This window comes from Phoenix dactylifera, chromosome 9, assembly GCF_009389715.1.
Source record: "Phoenix dactylifera cultivar Barhee BC4 chromosome 9, palm_55x_up_171113_PBpolish2nd_filt_p, whole genome shotgun sequence".
Lineage (NCBI taxonomy): Eukaryota > Viridiplantae > Streptophyta > Magnoliopsida > Arecales > Arecaceae > Phoenix > Phoenix dactylifera.
In genome coordinates, this window is record NC_052400.1 from 12,854,083 (window position 1) to 12,875,042 (window position 20,960).

General features: G+C 46.8%; 1 protein-coding gene across 1 annotated transcript in view; it reads left to right on the top strand.

Annotated features, from left to right (window-relative positions):
* LOC103696565 (F-box/kelch-repeat protein At1g16250) overlaps positions 1–11,119 on the top strand; it is a 28,306-nt gene extending 17,187 nt beyond the window's left edge. The window contains exons 3-4 of the mRNA XM_039130083.1: positions 9,611–9,748; positions 10,280–11,119. Of these exons, the coding sequence (XP_038986011.1) occupies positions 9,611–9,748; positions 10,280–10,646 (505 nt within the window). The 3' untranslated portion in view covers positions 10,647–11,119. The remainder of the gene's footprint in view (positions 1–9,610; positions 9,749–10,279) is intronic.
* Positions 11,120–20,960: the final 9,841 nt, after the last annotated feature.

Below are 20,960 nucleotides of genomic sequence, written 5' to 3' on the forward strand. Positions count from 1 at the left end.
CACCATCACTGGGGGCTGCTCTCGGCCCGTGAGGAACGCAGGGGGCTCGGCGGAAGTATCAGGAGTGGCCGTCGCGAAGAGGCAGCGGGTCGGAAATGTAATCACTTTTTGTGATGAAGATGTAAAGGGGGTTCAGACTCCCCACGATGACGCCATGGTGATCTCTCTCACTATGGCGGACTATGATGTAAGGCGTGTTCTTGTGGATAGTGGAAGCTCAGCTGATATTTTGTATTACGAGGCCTTCCAAAAGATGGCTTCCCGACAATTGTTGCACAAAACATCCACCCCCCTCATAGGATTCACTGGAGACGCTATCTCGGCCGAAGGTGTCATCGAGCTGCCTGTGACTGCGGGCATTGCACCCGCAGAAGCCACGGTGCGGCTCGGGTTCTTGGTCGTCCGTGTCCCCTCGGCCTACAACGCTATCCTCGGACGACCCGGACTGAACGCCCTTCGCGCGGTGGTTTCTACCTACCATTTGCTCATGCGGTTCCCCACGCGGCCGGGATTGGAGAGGTCCGAGGTGACCAGCCGACCGCACGGCAGTGTTTCCTGAGCAACTCTCAAAGGGAGAAGCCCATGGAGGCCCTAAGCGTCGAGTCACTTGACGCCAGAGACGAAGTGGCCTTGCGGCAAGGGGAGCCGGCCGAGGGCGTAATCGAGAGTTCCCCCTCGAAGAAGGCGGCCCGGACCGCACGGTCCGGGTCGGTGCCAACCTTCGACTTGGGAAGCTCGGCTCCCGGTTAGTGGAATTCCTGCCGAGCCAATGCAGATGTGTTTGCCTGGGTCGGCGGCCGAGTGTAGCCTGGGATCGACCCGGAGGTCGTTTCCCACGGCCCTCAACGTCGACCCGACGCCAACCGACCAGTAAAGCAAAAGAAGAGACACTGTGCCCCGGATCGGATCCGGGTGGTCGACCAGGAGGTAGACAAACTCTTGGAGGCAGGTTTCATAAGAGAGGTGAGCTACCCCGAGTGGCTGGCAAACGTCGTACTTGTCCGGAAGGCGAGCGGGAAGTGGAGGATGTGCGTCGACTACACCGACCTGAACAAGGCGTGCCCCAAGGATAGCTTTCCGCTTCCACGGATAGACCAACTGGTCGACGCGACTTCCGGATATCAGCTACTGTCTTTTATGGACGCCTTCTCCGGCTACAACCAAATAATGATGGCTCCACAGGACGAGGAGAAAACTGCCTTCATAACAGACCGGGGCTGTACTGTTACAAGGTAATGCCCTTCGGTCTGAAGAACGCTGGCGCCACTTACCAGCGCCTCGTCAATAAAATCTTCAAGGAGCAGATCGGCCGGAATATGGAGGTGTACGTGGACGATATGCTGGTAAAAGCCGCCATGCAGACCAGCACATTGCAGATCTGGAGGAGACTTTCACCACCTTGCGAAAGTTTCGCATGAAGCTAAACCCAGCGAAGTGCGCTTTTGGTGCTTCGGCCGGGAGGTTCCTCGGTTTCATTGTCAACCAGCGGGGGATCGAGGCCAACCCGGACAAGATCAAAGCCATCCAAGATATGTCCCCTCCGACCAAAGTGAAGGAGGTTCAGGAGCTCGCTGGAAGGGTCGCCGCGCTCGGACGATTTGTGGCAAAGTCGGCCGAACGCTGCCAACCATTCTTCAAGGTGTTGAAGCGCCCAAAAGACTTCCTCTGGACGGCCGAATGTCATGCGGCGTTCGACCAGCTCAAGGAGTACATGGCGTCTCCTCCCCTGCTGTCCAAGCCGCAAGAGGGGGAGATGCTCTACCTTTACCTGGCGGTCTCCCCAACCGCAGTCAGCGCAGTACTGGTTCGGGAAGAGGCAAGACTTCAGAAGCCTGTATACTACATCAGCCGAGTCCTCCGGGATGCCGAGACGCGGTACACGAAGGCTGAGAAGATCGCCTTCGCGCTGCTGACTGCGACCAGGAGGCTTCGCCCCTATTTCCAGGCTCATTCTGTCACCCTTTTGACCGATCAACCACTGCGGCAGATTCTCAGCAATCCAGAGAATGCGGGACGGCTGGTGAAGTGGGCAGTAGAACTTGGTGAGTTCGACATCCGCTACCAGCCCCGACCAGCCATCAAGGCCCAGGTGCTCGCGGACTTTCTCGCTGAGTGCACTGTGCAGGAGGCGGAACCTAAGCCGCCGGAGACACCCAGCCTCGATCTCCCGATCTGGACGCTCCACATTGACGGGTCGTCGAACCCTGAAGGTGGAGGGGCTGGGCTGGTCCTCACCAATCCCGATGGAGTGATAGCCGAGTATGCCTTGAGGTTCGGATTTCCAGTGACCAACAATGAGGCGGAGTACGAGGCCCTAGTCGCGGGACTCAAACTCGCCAAGGAGCTCGGCATCCGGCGTCTGAAAGTCTTCACCGACTCCCAGCTGGTGGTCGGGCAGGTTCGAGGGGAGTTCGAGGCGCGGAGCCCGACCATGCAGAGCTACGTCCGGAAGGTGCAAACACTCATTCCCGACCTCGGCAGTGTTGACATTCAGCAGGTCCCGAGGAGCGAAAATGCCAGGGCCGACAGGTTGTCCCGCCTAGTGGACGCAGACGCGCACAACTTGTCGAGGGCAATCTACCTGGAGACCCTGGATGCCCCGAGCATTGACGGGCTGGAGCGGTGATGGCAATTGATCCGGAGCCGTCTTGGATGGACCCGCTCGTCGCCTACCTCGCCGAAGGAATCCTCCCTGAAGACGAAGATCAGGCCCGGCGGCTTGTAAAGAAGTCCGCCCACTACGTACTTTATGAAGGGAGGCTGTATCGGACCTCGTTTACCGCCCCCCTCTTAAGGTGCCTCCGCCCGCGGAAGCGGCCTACGCCCTCGGCGAAGTCCACGAAGGCATCTGCGGATCGCACTTGGGGGCTAGGTCCTTGGCGCATAAGATCATGAGGCAAGGCTACTATTGGCCGACCTTGTTGGAGGACTCGAAGGACCACGTGCGGAAATGCGACGCCTGCCAGCGCCACGCCAACGTCCAGAGAGTCCCCTCTGTCCCTTGGCGCCAATCACCGCGCCCTGGCCCTTCGCACAGTGGGGAATGGATATCCTCGGACCATTCCCCGTCGCTTCGGCCCAGCGGAAATTTTTGATTGTCGCCATCGACTACTTCACCAAGTGGGTGGAGGCAGAGCCACTGGCCACCATCACGGAGGCACAAGTCCGGAAGTTCGTAAGAAGAACATCATTGTCCGATTTGGAGTACCTCGGGTCCTCATCTCGGATAACGGTCGACAGTTTGATAACAAGCACTTCCGGACTTCTGCGAGGAATTCGGGATCGAGCATCGGTTCACATCCGTGTCGCATCCCCAAACCAACGGCGAGGCCGAGGTCACAAATCGGACAATCCTCCAAGGTATCAAAGCGCGGATCGGCCGGACGGGGCAAGCTTGGGTCGAGGAACTCGAGAATGTCCTTTGGGCGTATCGGACCACACAACGGACTCCTACTGGAGAGCCTTTCAGCCTAACCTATGGCACGGAAGCCGTTGCCCCGTGGAGCTCGGACTCCCTCGCCTCGGGTGGCCGCGCACCGACCCGAGGCCAATTCAGAGCAACTCCGAGGGAACTTGGATCTCTTGGAAGAGGCAAGGGAAATGGCTCAGGTTCGGATGGCAATGTATCAGCAGAGGGTGGCCCGATATTACAACTCCAAAGTCCGACCGAAGCTTTTCAGAATTGGAGATCTGGTGCTGAGGCGAGCTAAGGCATCTCAACCTACGGAAGGTGGGAAGCTAGCGCCAAATTGGGAAGGCCCGTATAAAGTTCGTTGGGTAAACCGACCTGGCTCCTACCAGTTGGAAGCCCTAGATGGCCGAGAAATTCCAAGGGGCTGGAATTCCGCTAACCTGCGGATGTATTACCAGTAGAACAACAAGGCCAGAAAGACAATTTAAAAAGGTGCAATACTTTTCATTTCAATAATTTCTGGTTACAATGGCGTGCTCGTGTGATTACAAGGAATTCCCAGAGGGGAATTAGGGAGTAAAGAAAGTAAAGAAGAGGTGGGGACCCAAACCCTCAACCCAGGGCGCTGCAGTCCCACCAGAAGTGGGTGCTTCTAACCGGAGGCGCCATCCAGCACCTCACCAAAAAGAGAGGAGCCGCCGCAGAAGAAGCTCCCGCTGCCCCCAGGGGAACGCCGCCTCCAAAGGATATTCCCATCTTCCCCAGTGGTAGGGAAGAGAAGGATTCGAGGGGGAAGAGTATATGGAGGCGCGGTCCCGGATTGAGCGTCCGGCGCAGAGCTCAACCGGGAGGCTGAACTTCAAGGAGGGGAGATGTGATCCCGGATGAAACGCCTAGAGCGGAGTTCCGCCGGGGAGACCCTCCTTGTTGATCCCAGATGAAACGGCTAGTTGGCTGAAGTTGTAAGGGGAGCGCCTCCCCTTTCCTTCGACAGGAGTCTCTCAGTCATATGCCAAGGAGGAGGTCCGCGATCCATGGCAACCTGCAGCTCCGGCTTGGCAAATTCCATCGTACCTGCACCTGTATTTATAGCCAAGCTGCGGCCCCCTGGTAGTTCCGATACGGGTGGCTCCAATAAATGCAGGCGCACTGAATCCGGAGCCGTTCCGGCTCCCGAGGCGTATCTCCCCGCGATTTCCTAAGCGTCATTCTCCTTAAATCGCATTCTTTGTGCAGGACGATCCGGGTGACGTATACCCCTAGGTCCACGTGTCTCCGCTCGCGCCCAGGCCGCATCCTCCTCGAAGAACCCGCGTATCGCGGCCGCTCAACTAACACTCCTCACCAGCAGCAACTGGCGATCCGATTTCCCAGGTAACGCATTAATTAGCGTTTAATACCCTTCTCGTGTTCCCCCAGGCAACGCTTGGAGGAGAGGAGAAACACGGTCGCGGCTGGCACGAGAAACCCCGATGGGCGGCGAGCGACAAGTGGCCGACCAACGAGTGGAATTCCCGAGGCTCGGCCCTCGGATGCCTGGCTAACCCGATGATCATCCCGGGAGCAGACTAGCCGGAAGCCCCGACCGGTCGCCTCGGCTTGCGCCAGCCTTGGCCGACCAACGAGCGGAATTCCCGAGGCTCGGCCCTCGGATGCCTGGCTAACCCGATGATCATCCCGGGAGCAGACTAGCCGGAAGCCCCGACCGGTCGCCTCGGCTTGCGCCAGCCTTGGCCGACCAACGAGCGGAATTCCCGAGGCTCGGCCCTCGGATGCCTGGCTAACCCGATGATCATCCCGGGAGCAGACTAGCCGGAAGCCCCGACCGGTCGCCTCGGCTTGCGCCAGCCTTGGCCGACCAACGAGCGGAATTTCCCGAGGCTTGACACCCTCGATGCCTGGCTAACCCGATGATCATCCCGGGAGCAGACTAGCCGGAAGCCCCGACCGGTCGCCTCGGCTTGCGCCAGCCTTGGCCGACCAACGAGCGGAATTCCCTGAGGCTTGACAACCCTCGATGCCTGGCTAACCCGATGATCATCCCGGGAGCAGACTAGCCGGAAGCCCCGACCGGTCGCCTCGGCTTGCGCCAGCCTTGGCCGACCAACGAGTGGAATTCCCGAGGCTCGGCCCTCGGATGCCTGGCTAACCCGATGATCATCCCGGGAGCAGACTAGCCGGAAGCCCCGACCGGTCGCCTCGGCTTGCGCCAGCCTTGGCCGACCAACGAGCGGAATTTCCTGAGGCTTGACAACCCTCGATGCCTGGCTAACCCGATGATCATCCCGGGAGCAGACTAGCCGGAAGCCCCGACCGGTCGCCTCGGCTTGCGCCAGCCTTGGCCGACCAACGAGCGGAATTCCCGAGGCTCGGCCCTCGGATGCCTGGCTAACCCGATGATCATCCCGGGAGCAGACTAGCCGGAAGCCCCGACCGGTCGCCTCGGCTTGCGCCAGCCTTGGCCGACCAACGAGCGGAATTTCCTGAGGCTTGACAACCCTCGATGCCTGGCTTAGCGCCGGAAGAATTTCCTGAGGCCTAACCCTCGGATGCCTGGCTAGCGCCGGAAGAATTTCCTGAGGCCTAACCCTCGGATGCCTGGCTTAGCGCCGGAAGAATTTCCTGAGGCCTAACCCTCGGATGCCTGGCTAGCGCCGGAAGAATTTCCTGAGGCCTAACCCTCGGATGCCTGGCTTAGCGCCGGAAGAATTTCCTGAGGCCTAACCCTCGGATGCCTGGCTTAGCGCCGGAAGAGTTTCCTGAGGCCTAACCCTCGGATGCCTGGCTTAGCGCCGGAAGAATTTCCTGAGGCCTAACCCTCGGATGCCTGGCTTAGCGCCGGAAGAATTTCCTGAGGCCTAACCCTCGGATGCCTGGCTTAGCGCCGGAAGAATTTCCTGAGGCCTAACCCTCGGATGCCTGGCTTAGCGCCGGAAGAGTTTCCTGAGGTTTAACCCTCGGATGCCTGGCCTAGCGCCGGAAGAACTTCGGGAATCAAAAGTCAGCAGCAACCGCCATACGCCATAAAGAAGGCGGGAAGCTTGAAGCGCGCGCGCCTCTCCGAAGGATGGCGGCAATCTCGAAACATCACTCCCTTCACCTGTTCCCCTTCTGGTTCCAGGCTCGGAAGTGGGGGGCTACTGTTATGGGGGAATTGAGCCGCCATGCCCCACGTGATCGGCACGCGTATCCAGAAAAGCTACGGCTGCCCTATGATCCAGCACTCCGACCCCGAGTCGGACCTCCTCGGCTCCGCAGCCCGACCCCGGGTCGGCTGCCCTATGATCCAGCACTCCGACCCGAGTCGGACCTCCTCGGCTTCGCAGCCCGACCCCGGGTCGGCTGCCCTATGATCCAGCACTCCGACCCCGAGTCGGACCTCCTCGGCTCCGCAGCCCGACCCCGGGTCGGCTGCCCTATGATCCAGCACTCCGACCCCGAGTCGGACCTCCTCGGCTTCGCAGCCCGACCCCGGGTCGGCTGCCCTATGATCCAGCATTCCGACCCCGAGTCGGAGATCTTTTGATAACGACAGGCTATTCTCCAGAGGCGCGCCGCGGCCTCCTGCTCCACTACTCCCTGCAACGGCTGTACCCGATGCTGCCCACGATCTCCTGTATCAACCGTACAAAGCGGAGCTCCACTACGCCCTGCCATGACCGTACCCGGCGCTGCTCCACGACGCCCCGTAACGGCCATGTCAGTGGCCATTCTATCGTGCCCCACGACGACAAACCCCCCTGAGAGACCTCCCAGCCAGGTATATATGCGGCTGGGGGAGAAGGGGGGGGGTAAGCAATACCTCCCAGAGCACTCTCTCCCACTTGTGATTATCATCTCTCCTCCTCCAATCTCCTCTGACTTGACCGTCGGAGGGCCATCACCACCCTGGTGGTGGTGCAAGGCTTGTTTGCAGGTTCCTTGGCGGAAGGTGGAGCGCAACCAGCACCAACCAAGACAACTCAGGCGGAACCCGTTCACACCGTCGTGTCAATCGTTCTCGGTTTGGACCACCAGCAACACATACAATAAGAACCTGTATTTAGCAATGATGTATGAACTAATAATTTCATCAATGTTGCAAACCTAGCTTTCCCTCTGGATATGAATACCTGACTATTGCAAAGAGAATGTCCATCTAGTTGGTTATAACATCTAGCACCAAACATTGAAAGGTAACACCAAGGTTATATCGATAACACACTGCTTCATAGCTTGGAAACTTTGAGCTTGGGAAGCTCATTCATAGATTTGACCATCTAATATGATCTGATTATGGCCTTCCTAAGTTGTATTTAGTAATGCTATATAAACTTATAATTTCATCAATGTTGGAAACCTAGCTATCACTCTAGATATGAATACCTGACTATTGCAAAAAGAATGTCCATCCAGCTGGTTATAACATCTAGCACCAAACATTGAAAGGTAACACTAAGGTTATGTTGACAACACACTGCTTCATAGCTTGGAAATTTGAGCTTGGGAAGCTCATTCATAGATCTGACCATCTAATGTGATTCGATTATGGCCTTCCTACTCTCAACTAATAACTCGTTTTTAAAAGTAGGATGAAAAATTACCAAAACATGAGTATAGTTAACGGCAAATGCATCTATGTGTGTCAACTCAGGACACAAATCAATCTTTGGTTGGACTTATGCATCTTGGCGACATCATTCTTGGATGACATAAGTTACTTGGAGAGACAAGTTATCCTCATTTTCTTACGTTTAAGCAATGTTATGTAAATTGAATTTGATTAGAATATTCTCCTCGTTTTCTTACGTTTTAGCATTGTTATGTAAATTGAATTTGATTAGAATATTCTATGCTGCCCTTTAATAGTCAAAGACTACAAGCTATGGGACATCATTCTTAGCTTCTTGATCATTTCGAACACTTTGCTCATTGCATGAAAGGGCTTTTGTTTCTTCTGATTAAGTACTTATTATTTTGAGGGCAAAGGAGAAAACTTTTATTGAATTACAAACTATTGACGCTAATGAGGAAGCTGAACTCGGTCAAAAAGCCATAAAGTTAACTTCAAAAAAATATTATCTAATAATCCAACTCATCTAACCTCATCAATAGAATTGACAAACTAGTTGCACGATTCCGTCTTTTTCTTATGACATTTTTCCTAAAATTACATATTATCACATTAGTGTGACGTTCTTAGAAATTTTAGTGAAAACTTTAATTCTTCTTATTTGTGCATCCTCTTTTCTCTTATACAGAAGCTTATTATCATGGTTTGCTTAATTCACTAACATCTTAACAAGTTCTAATTTTAAGTTTCTGTTTACCATGTACTTTGTAAGTATATTGATGTTAGTGAAGTGATATATGGAGTTAACTGTTCCACCCGGCACTCGAATATTTTTTGGTACGGTCCAATACCGAGCAGTTTCGTTGGACTTTGTGGCTCAATTGTGATGCGTTCTCATCTTTCTTGTTCGAATTTAGCTTCGTACACAGTTAAACAAGGTTTGATGTATAGTTAATGTAGCCCAGCACATAGTTAAGTCACCCTGGCACATAATTAAATTACCTTGGCACACACGAACCATAACCTGGCACACAATTATTAGAGCTTGCTACGGAGTTACCCTGGCACACAATTGTGTTAACCTGGCACACAATATGGGTTTAGATGAATATATGTCTTTCTTACTGGAATAAGCCGGCACAGGAATGTTAACCTGGCAATTTTATTATGATAACATAGCACATAGTTATCTAGGATTGTAGCAGGATGAATATAAGTCACCCTGGCACACACAAACGATAACATGGCACACAATTATTTGAGCTTGGTACACAGTTACCCTTGGCGCATAGCAATGTTAACCTGGCACACGATATGGTTCTAGATGAATATATGCCTTCCTTGCAAGATTGAGCCTGCACAGGAATGTTAACTTGGCAGTTTTATTACGATAACCTGGCACACAATTATCTTGGATTGAAGCAAGATTAATATAAGTCAGGTAGAATGTGGCCACGAGCATGCAAACCTTCAGGGATCATAAATCTTCATGATGTGGATATATTGTCTAGAGATGTTCTTGTCCATATCGTTGGTGTATGCTTTAGAAGAATTCATTGGCTTTGTAGCAAATTCCTTATATAGGTGTTCAAATTGGTTAAACAATTACTAAACTTTCAAGAAGCAATGGAAAAGGAATGGAAAAGGGCTGCCAATATGCAAACAGCACGAACTGATTTTGCATGTGCAGTTATTTCTAACAAGGTCTATGTGGCTGGGGGAGGCAATTCAAGTTGTACTGAAGGGCTTTCTTCTGTTGAAGTTTATGATCCTTGTGCAGATAGGTAAGCATGTTATAAAGATTTTTTTTTCATCCATGTTTGTTGTCTCGGTACTAGACCCTATATCGGTACTATCCTATTATGGTGTCGATACATCCGGTATAGGGCCATTTCAGTGTACCAAGTGTCGGTACGTCCGCTGTATCGTGTATCGGCGTAATACTGGTATGGTACGGAGTGGTCGGTATGCACCGGTATCGATCGATATGGTAAACCTTAGTTTTCATGATTTCCTACGTTACTAAGTTATCAGTGAGGAGCAATTTACAATTAAAATACATGGCATTTTTTTGGTTTTTATCATGCAGTCTATTCATCTTGTTTCTTAATATATTTGTTTTAGTTCAATAGAGTTGCCATGGACTGCAGATGTATGTAGGGTAAACATCCTCCAATCCTTCATTCCTCTTAACAAATGAATATGTATGTATGTGCATGCTATGCATACTTACACATGCATACACATGTAATGTATATGTATATGTAATGGTTAGTCAAGAATTTCACATTGCTATAAATTGTCAACTGTTGCAGGTGGGAAGATTTACCACCAATGCCTTTCGCACTAATTGAATGCTTCAGTATATCGTATGGAGGTCAATTTCATGTTCTTGGCAAGAGAGAGTATAACATTCAACAAGATACATACCTTATCTTCAATCCAGTGAACCAACATTGGTGCATCATGGAAGATCTGCAGCTGTTTTGTAAGTTGACACATAATTATACAACTATACAAAACGGCAACATCTACACTATTCTGGAAGAAGGGAGCATCAAAAAAGTGGACATGGATCAAAAGGTCTGGTGTACATTGGGTGAATTTCCTGCAGTGGTCCTTCCAAAACACTTGAGATCATTGAAGCCTTTTACCTTTGGATTTGTTGCATTCCAGCAGTAATTATATGTCATTGGGGGCATGACTCTTAGGTATAACTTAGATACCCTTTCATATGGCATTGTGAAGCTGAACTCGAATAGGTTTTGTGATCTGAGGAAATTGCCACTAGAATGGAAGGATGCTAGACCCATGCCAATAAGAAGTGGTCGCATATTAGGATGTGCTGTTATGGAAGAATAATTTAACCCTTTTCTATATATTTTGTGTCTGAAACTTCTTTCTTTTTGGATAAAGAAAGGTCTCAACAGTCTAATAGCTGTTCATTAAAACATGGTATCTTTATGGGGAAAAACAGATACAGATTTGGTTCCCATCATTAGGGTTTCGGTGGTATTAGAATATGTGCCTTATGGAATTCATATGATTTGCTTTTTCTTGGTTCTCACTTGGTTCAAATCTTGTAATGGCATCATGTAAGTGGATCATGTTGCATTGTACCATTATATCCTCAACGTGCAGATTGTCTGTTGCCCTGATCAAGAATTTGTATGATGCAATTTTATTTGGTTTTGTTTGGAGCAATGCAGCCCTCTTTATATCGCCTAGATTTTTGCTATAGTGGTCCCCAAAGGCAACCTTGATGAGTATTCGAAGAGGATATCCATCAGTCAGCTGGTCATCAAAGACAAATTTGCAATCTGATTTTGCTTGCATCTGAATTTGGAGGTAAAAGTCTGAAAACATCAAAAGATGATCTTGAAACTATAGGTGTGACATCTCCATTAGGAAATCTAATTGCAGGCGAGGTAAATCTATTGTAACAACTGGGTAATGGTATGGAGTTTGGGTGCTTATCAAAAAAGAAAAGTGAGCTCTTATGGAGGAATAACCATTTTTTTCTTTTTCTTTCATTCTGTGTTGAACAGCTGTTTTCATAAAGAAATGCGTCGACGTCTCATGGCTGTCAGGATTAATATGCCAGATTTTTGGAAACATTGTGAAAGTCAAGTTTCCAAGTAAGTTCATATATTGGCACAATGGTTATCTGTTCATGATTCTTTTTTATCCTAATTTAGGTCTTCATATGAGAGTATGCTGCCTCGTTGGGGCTCGGGTACCGATGCCACCTCTCGTTACTATATCTAAACGTCCAGTACAAGAGCCTGATTCGATTACCGAGTATCGGTACGTTCTCTATATTATGTACTGGTATGGTATGTTCTAAACTGCTCGATTCGATATGGTATGGCATATTTTGGTTTTCAAGAATTATTTTCCCAGCAATGCCCCTCCATTCTCACTTTGCAGGCTCCCATTGGCCCAGATCAAGCATCTTCTCGAGCACACAAAAATGGGTTTGCCTTTCTGTATACCATCGGCCTTGGCTGTAAGCCAATCTTGATTGCTATCTTGTAGATGCAATATGTAGCAGCGCCTTCAGCTCAGGCAGTCATCTAAGGAAAATATATGGTCTTATTTTTCCTCACATTTGATCTGCAGACAATTTCAATTTCGAGGTAAATGTGAGAAGATACTGAAAGATGATTTTTGGAGAGTTGACAGGGGTCCCATTGATGACTGCATGGTTATTGGAAAACTTTCGGTTTTATAGTTATATCATAAGAAGTTGGTGATTTGAAGTGCATTGTTAGATGAATTCTGTTAAACAGACAATATTATGGAAAGTTTCTTCATAACTGACTTTAGAAGCTGGGATGGAGTCGGAAATCTTTCAAGGGGCATAAATATGATTATATTCATGACATCTTAATTTAAGATTAGTTTTATAATAACTAGTTAACAAAGTATAATTTTATTGCTTCATAGTCTTTTTCATCTGGTTGAGCTAAGTCCGACTGTTAATTTCATATGTATGACATCATAATTTTTAAATATAAATTCTCATACCTAGCAAATCTAAAAATAGTATATTACTCTTACACCAATTTTAAGAACCATCATTTTCTAAAGAATTACTTGAGCCAAGCATCATAGGCCTATAAAACTTATTGAAAAGTAAAACTGAATTTCTGGATTTAATTAAGCACGGCCTTGCTGTTATGGTAGGAGGAGCCGCCTCAGTCCTCCAAATCATGGTGCAGGGGAGGAGGTAGTTATAACTGTCACCAGGAAGCCCCAACTTTAGGATCTCCTTCTTCATATTGCACTGGAAGGGTCTGCAAATAAACTTCATCCCTTGTACACTCTAGCTTATCTTAATCCACAACTAAATAATAACACAAACGATACCAAGACCAAAGAATTAGTATTAGAATTATAAATACTCAAAAAATTCAATGTAATCATCATGTTATATGTTTCAATGTTATATTACACAAGAAAAGAAACGGTTACAAAGCTATTTGGCAGAACATGCTCTAATCACTAATCTTTAAGACTATCGTGTTCTTCATTTTCCGTCGATGCTATGCTCTAAAATCCCTTATTCAGCTGATATCTGTGAGGACACAGTAATTTCAAGTTAAGAGTTCAATAGCAGTTGCTGATTGAAGAAGGGATGGCCTAACAAATTGTACCGAGGGCTATCAAACTGGTTGGCGAAGTTGGTAAAAATGTTTGAATTAATGAGCCTCTTCGATAGGTGGGGAAGTTCGACGCCATCTTCTAAGCAACTATCAACTATCTGTTGTCGTTTCAGGCCATTCTCAGCTGGCAGAACAGGGGACCCTGTTTGTGAGAGATGCTGAACTAAAATCATGTTGGCATTGCTGCTGCTGTAACAACCCAGGACCTCACCCAAAATGGCTGGCCAGAAGTTACTATTTGAGTTCCTTGATCCTATATAAGTACCCAAGATCTACCCAGCGAATAACCGATGTGGGACTAAACACACGCCCGCACGGGTCCTCACATACTCTCCCCGATCAAGCCCAGACGTCCTCGTCAAGCTGAGGGTTCAAATCCATTCAAATCTAATCACAAATACCACGATCGGCTCATGGTTAGCCCCAATGGATCCGTGCTGAGTGTTTCCTAGTCCACATAGATTATGGGCCGGGTCGCTTTGATACCATTTAAATCTGTCACGCCCCGAGCCCGAGGCGCGGCAGACGCCGCACGCCCGCACGGCGGGCCGCACAGGCATGCAAGGCAGCAAATCATATTAAAGCAATCACAGATGTTTAAAACTGACATAAATATTTAAGTTGTTCAAAAGCAGTCTTACAAAATTTCAAATAACATATGCTGACGTAAGTCAAATACTCTAATCAATCTAACTAAAGGATCAATAACTGAAGAAATCATCGAAAAATCTAGCGCACTCCTCAATCCTGTAAGATCAAGCCTCTCGATCTGAAAAGTGGAGAAAACAGAATAATGAGCTACACTAGCCCAGTAAGCAACAAAATACCCCAGAGTGGGGTCAAAGCATATCAGATCAAAATACAAAATAATGACTGGGAATAAATCATAAATATCATTGTTTTGCGTGTTTTCAAAACTTATTATCATTTTTACAAAACTCTGATATCATAATTTCAACATAATAGGCTACGACCACGTACCCCAGTGGCATGGGTTGCACAAAGTGCCAAATCCACTATTTTTATCCACCGATGGCAGCCGGTGTCGCACAAAAGTGCCAAATCCACTATATTTACCCACCGATGGCAGCCGGTATCCAGAAACCACTATTCTAATCACCGGTGGCGTGGTGTCGAAACCAATTCCTCACAGATTACAAGTCGACAGGTCCAACGTATAATCCCCATTGGCGGGGCCAGAACAGAACAGAACAGATCATAGCCATGCTGAGAATGCATATATATATAAACATATTTCATAAATTGCCCAATCATAATTTATGGATTTCAGAGCATAATTTTCAAATAAAATTTAACATGCCAGACCAATTTTACCAAATACAAAATATATTTCAAAATTTAATCCACTAATAATTATTTTACCAAATAATTTAGAAAAATGCACTTTGAAGCATTAAGTTACTTACCTCTTCTCGCTTAACTCCTACTTCAAATAGGCGGATCAGGTTCACCTGTTTAAATTTAATTAATTTCTTTGTTAATTTCAGAGCTAAGCAAAAATCAAAAATAATACTATTGAGTTTCGGGTTTCATGTTCCCGATTTTAGGTTCGGGTTCGGATCTGAACTGGGCCCAAGTTGGGCCCACAAGGGTACTACCCAACTGGGCCCAACCGGACTGGACTGGGCCCAAGTTGGGCCTGCAATGGAACAGGGCCCATCGGCCCATCATTCTGCTCACAGGCCCACAGTGGCTTCTTCTTCACCGAGCTCCCCATGAACAGGGGAGACGGAGAGAACGGAAGAGGAAGAAGAAGGGGCCGGCTGGGGGGGTCAGCCAAGCGGCCGGGGGCTGTTGCCCGGCCGACGGCCGGCCGACTGCAGTGCGGCCGGCGGCTTCTGCGGCGACGGGCGTTGAGGGAAAACCGAGTGATCTCGGTTTGGGGCCAAAGCAAAGGAAAGGAAATCAAGCATGTTCCGGCTAGATCGAAGAGCAAAAAGGGAAGAGGGCTTACCGGCGGTCGACGGAGGCGGCGGATCTCGGCCGCAGGTGGCTCGATCCGGCAGCTAGCCGCGACGACGGTGGGGTTTCCAACGGCCAAACTAGATCGAAAAACAGGGGACTAAGAGAATCAAAGGAGCCAGGCTCCCGGGGTGGCTGAACTTGATTGGAGTGGCGCATGCGGTCATCGGAGAAGAAGGGAGAAGAGGGAGGAGAGGGTCGGTGGTGGAGCAATCTCAGAGGAAGAAGAATGGGGGGTTTTTAATAGGCCCCCAATTCGAACGGTGGACCGCCATGATTCTCGCGGCGGCCGTGATCAGCGGCGCGTCTGCGGACGCGGAGCGGCCACAAAACGGCCGTGGGGTTGCGCGGATTGTCCACGGCGCCTCCGCTCCTGTCGCGCCCGGAGAAGGCGGAAATGCGATCCCCTGCTCCGCCCCTTCCAAAAGGGGCGTTGGGCTGAAGTCGGCTGGGGCTGCCGACTTCAACCCAGTATCTCATAATCTGTTACGCTCCGAGCTTGAGGCGTGGCAGACGCCGCACGCCCGCACGGCGGGCCGCACAGGCATGCAAGGCAGTAGATCATATCAAAGCAATCACAGATGTTTAAAACTAACATAAATATTTAAGTTGTTCAAAAGTAGTCTTACAAAATTTCAAATAACATATGCTGACGTAAGTCAAATACTCTAATCAATCTAACTAAAGGATCAATAACTGAAGAAATTGTCGAAAATCTAGCGCACTCCTCAATCCCGTGAGATCAAGCCTCTCCATCTGAAAAGTGGAGAAAACAGAATAATGAGCTACACTAGCCCAGTAAGCAACAAAATACCCCAGAGTGGGGTCAAAGCATATCAGATCAAAATAATGACTGAGAATAAATCATAAATATCATTATTTTGCTGTTTTCAAAACTTATTATCATTTTTACAAAACTCTAATATCATAATCTCAACATAATAGGCCACAGCCACGTACCCCAGTGGCATGGGTTGCACAAAGTGCCAAATCCACTATTTTTATCCACCGATGGCAGCCGGTGTTGCACAAAAGTGCCAAATCCACTATATTTATCTACCGATGGCAGCCAGTGTCCAGAAACCACTATTCTAATCACCGATGGCATGGTGTCGAAACCAGTTTCTCACAGATTACAAGTCGACAGGTCCAACGTATAATCCCCATTGGCGGGGCGAGAACATAACAGAACAGATCATAGCCATGCTGAGAATGCATATATATATAAACAGATTTCATAAATTAACCAATCATAATTTATGGATTTCAGAGCATAATTTTCAAATAAAATTTAACATGCCAGACATATTTTACCAAATACAAAACATATTTCAAAATTTAATCCACTAATTATTTTACCAAATAATTTAGAAAAATGCACTTTGAAGTATTAAGTTACTTACCTCTTCTCGCTTAACTCCTACTTCAAATAGGCGGATCAGGTTCACCTATTTAAATTTAATTAATTTTTTTGTTAATTTCAGAGCTAAGCAAAAATCAAAAATAATACTATTGGATTTCGGGTTTGGGTTTCGGGTTTCATGTTCCCGATTTCAGGTTCCGGGTTCGGATCTGAACTGGGCCCAAGTTGGGCCCACAAGGGTACTGCTGAGAGCACAAAAGAGTGATCTACACATCACTTAAATTAGTATTATTGCTAACAAATAATGATAGAAGTGCTGTATTAATATTATATTTTTGTGGGTGCAGGTGATCAGAACCACTTCGTCACAGCTTCATTTTTCTGCAAGCCTAAGCATCTGCAAGCCGGCATCTATTCCACGTGTCTGCCAGCTCCAACGATCAAGCCCAGCCGTCCATCATCCATGGAGCTTCTTCCGCGAGCCATCCACCATGTCTCAGCGCGTCTCAGCCCCGAGCCTAGATTCTTTTCTTCTGCCCAGCTCTCCCGAGATCCCAGCTCCATGATCACGATCCACCCGCGCTTCCCAGCATCTCCATCTCAGTAAAGATCCTTTTCTCCCGCGATTCTCCCGCATCCACTGCTTCCGGATCCGTATCTCATCTAGATCTCAGCCTTCTGCGATCAAATCTCCCAAGCTTCCACGTTCCAGCCTCCTCAGATCCCGTCCGCGCGTGTGATCCAGCACTCGTCTGCGCCCCATCCTTCGATCCAGTCATCCGAATCCCAAGCGCCAGCAGTCCAAGCTTCATCTTCAGCTCTCACGCGCTCCCGGATCTTTCTCCCCACCAGCGCATCTTCCGTATCCACGCGTTCATCCAGCCGTTCGAGAGCATCCGTAGCCGTCCATGCGCGTCCAAGCACCATCGATCAACGTCCGCTCCTTCCGCGTCCGCTCCGCGTTCTCAGCTCGTCACCACCGCGTGCGAGAAGGGGGGAGAAGGCTAGCTGCTATACTCTCTGGGAGGGGTTTGGGTATCATCCCTCATTCGGAAGAAAAGGGCATCAGGCCTCTGTCATTGAAAAAAAAAGAAAAAAAAGGGAAACAGGGGAGCCCTGTTTCCAAAAAAAAAAGAAAAAAGAAAGGAAATGAAAGGGGAATTAATGTTGAAATGAGTGGCTGATTTTTTAGGGAGGGAGATGGGAGGAACCTTTGATGTATTGCTCTTTGAAGTAACTCTAAACTTTTGCTTTGAATGACTATATTTACTGATATGTTCTTGATCCATGGTAGTTATTTCGTAGATAGCTCTTTAATGGATTATGATTATTGATATATGGATTGCTTTAGTATTTGGATTTGTCGTAGACGTAGAAAGCACGATGAATGCTTAGAAATTGAGTTCATATGTTCATGGAACATATACCATGATTAGATCTATCCTACCATTAATCTTAATCAAAACCTTAGAGTTATTTCTTGGATGCAATATTATCAAGGGGGATTCCAGATCCTTACCATTTATCTATTTCATTGAACTTTGTTTAGTTGCATATCATTCTTTATTTTTAATTTCTGAAAATCAAAACATCATCTTAATCCACAAATTTATTGAATTAATTAATCTAAAATTATATTAAATAATCTTCAATATATTCGTTCCCTGAGATTCGACCTCGGACTCTCGAGATTTTACTACTTGTACGATTCTCCTATACTTGGGAGATTATTTCGCGAAAGCAATTTTTGCGAGCGTCAAGTTTTTGCGCCGTTGCCGGGGAGCGGCTGATTTATTAGTATAATTTTAGATTTAATTAGTACTTTAGTAGTTAGTCCTTTTTTTAAAAAAAAAAAAATTCTTTACTGCTGTTTTTTTATTCCCTGCATAGTCTGCATCAAACTCTGATATCAAAGTAATAACCGTCTGATTGAACTCAAATTTGGTCGTCAGGTGCAGGTCCTGTGTTTCTTTCATCTGAACGGTCTGATTGACATTCTGAAACTTTAAGACTATTAGATTAATACGAAACCTTGCTGCTTTTGTTTTGAATTTTTGCATTTAATGTTTTAGAATCAGAATTTTATTGTTATCATATCTCATTAACCCTTGTTGCTAATTGAAAATTTAAGAAAAAAAAACTTTAAGAAAAGATCAAGGGTGATTATTCAAAAATTAAAAAAAGAAGAGGAAAAACTAAAATTTCAAATTTCAAATTTCAGAATTCAAATTTCAAACTTCAACTCATAAATTTTAAAAAAAAAATAATTTGCTTGATCACTATTCAATGAAATTTAATGTCATGTCATAAAATATTAAAAAAAATCTCTTGATTGTTGGCATATAGTATAAGGCATCAGCATAAAATATTTTAAGGGCTGAACCCATTTAAAAAGATAAGGTCGGGATTTCATCACTCGTCCTTAGCCCAAAAAATCACCCCATTGCATAAATATCCTAAGCTTAACTAAAATCAACTAGACGTTGGCCCTAAGGACATTCGAGCTCAATAGGAACGAAGACCACCGAAAGTTGCACCAATTTCGCTTCTATGGCTTAGTTGATGTCTAGGCAAGCTTTGTCCCTATGAGTGAGACAGTTCATCTGTTCGAGGCAAGTGGGTTTTAAGTGGGACCTTTGCGAACGCATCGTGACCCCTCCACTTACCTGGGAGCTTACCTGGTCAACTCGGTTCATTAGACCGGATTGAAGGCTTAGGTGCCCTCTTCAAACCAGTTAGGAGCTGTCTAGAAATTTAAGAAAAACATTAGAAATTGAGGTGTAATATTTAGTTGCATGTCTGATGTGAATAGATTTTTGTTTTAGGGTTAGTTTTAGGGGTATCTTTAGTTGGTACCTATATTTATATTTATTTAAAAAAAAAAAACATAAAAAAAAATTATTTAATTAAATTTTGTATGCTAGGTTGGAATAGGGACGACACCGGTCGATTAAGTCGTACAACTTTAGATCATCCCTTAGGAACACATCCTTGAAATTCTTCGCAGTATCTCACATCTTGTGAGATGCAAATTTTTCTGATGATGTAGGAAGTCACCATGGTGATGAAGGTAGACCCCAGTTATGACACTTCGACAATACTTATATCCCACTAGGACTAGTCAACCTTCATGCATGATTATTCCTGAAAAAGTAGGACACTTTGAAATCAAACCAGGAGTAATTCAATTGCTGCCAAGTATCATGGAATGGAATCCGAGAACCCTTATCTTCACCTTAAGGATTTTGAGGAAATTAGCATCACATTTAGAGTGCCAAATGTATCGGAAGATGTCCTTAAATTGACCTTGTTCCCTTTTTCCTTAAAGGATAAAGCCAAAACATGGCTGAACTCTTGAGACCTAAATCGCTAGGACATGGCATGATATGCAAAGAGAATTCTTGAAAAAATTCTTTCCCGCACAAAGGACTAACTTTTTGAAAAGGCACATTATAATTTCCAACAAAAAGACCATGAAATATTTATGAATGCTGGGAGAGATTTAAAGATTTGCTTCTCTCTTGTCCTCATATGGGTTTGAAACATGGAGAACCATTAGTTTCTTTTATGAAGGGTTGTCTCCATCATTAAAACAATTTATAGAGACTATGTGCAATGGTCTATTTTTGGAAAAGCAACCCGATGAGGCATGGGACTATTTAGATTCTCTTGCAGAGACTGCACAATTATGGGATACAGAGGATAGAGTGAATAAACCTTTACCTAAGCCTACTAGCATTGGGACATGGGGGCCTTTACAACATTAGTACTCAGGATGATATTCAGGCAAATGGCAGCCTCACTAGGAAGGTAGAGGAAATTGAACTTAGAAGGATTGAACCCGTCAAGACCGTAGAACATAACAGCGAGTGTTGTAGGATTTGCGAGATGCCTGGCCATCTCATCACTGATTGCCCCACAATACCCGCATTCAAGGAAGTCTTGCACGAACAGGCCAATGTTATGAATTCCTATCAAAAATCTTTTAATAATCCTTTTCGGGTACTTACAACCCTGGATGGAAGAACCATCCAAATTTCAGGTGGAGGAATGACCAACTTCAACAAGTATATAACCCAACTCCTCTACCTCCGCAACCTCATTATGCACACGCACCCCTCAAAATCCAGTCTCGAAGAAACTTTGCAATCTTTCATGCAAGGTCAAGCTAAAATCAATGATGAATTAAGAAATCAACTGACAATGCTGACCACTGCTTTAAGTGCTCAAGAGAAAGGTAAGCTACCAGCTCAACCACAACCTAATCCTCAAGTCTATGGGCAGTAGCTATGCATCATCTTCAACTTTGCATAAAGAACAAGCGAAGAGTATAATAACTTTGCGAAGTGGAAAGGTTTGACCGACCAGTCCCAGAACAACACAAGTCATACCTGATTCCGACCCTCCCAAGACAAAGAAAAGGATAACGAAGAAACTGAAGCACCAACATCTACTGAAAAAATCAAATGTCCTTTTCCTGCA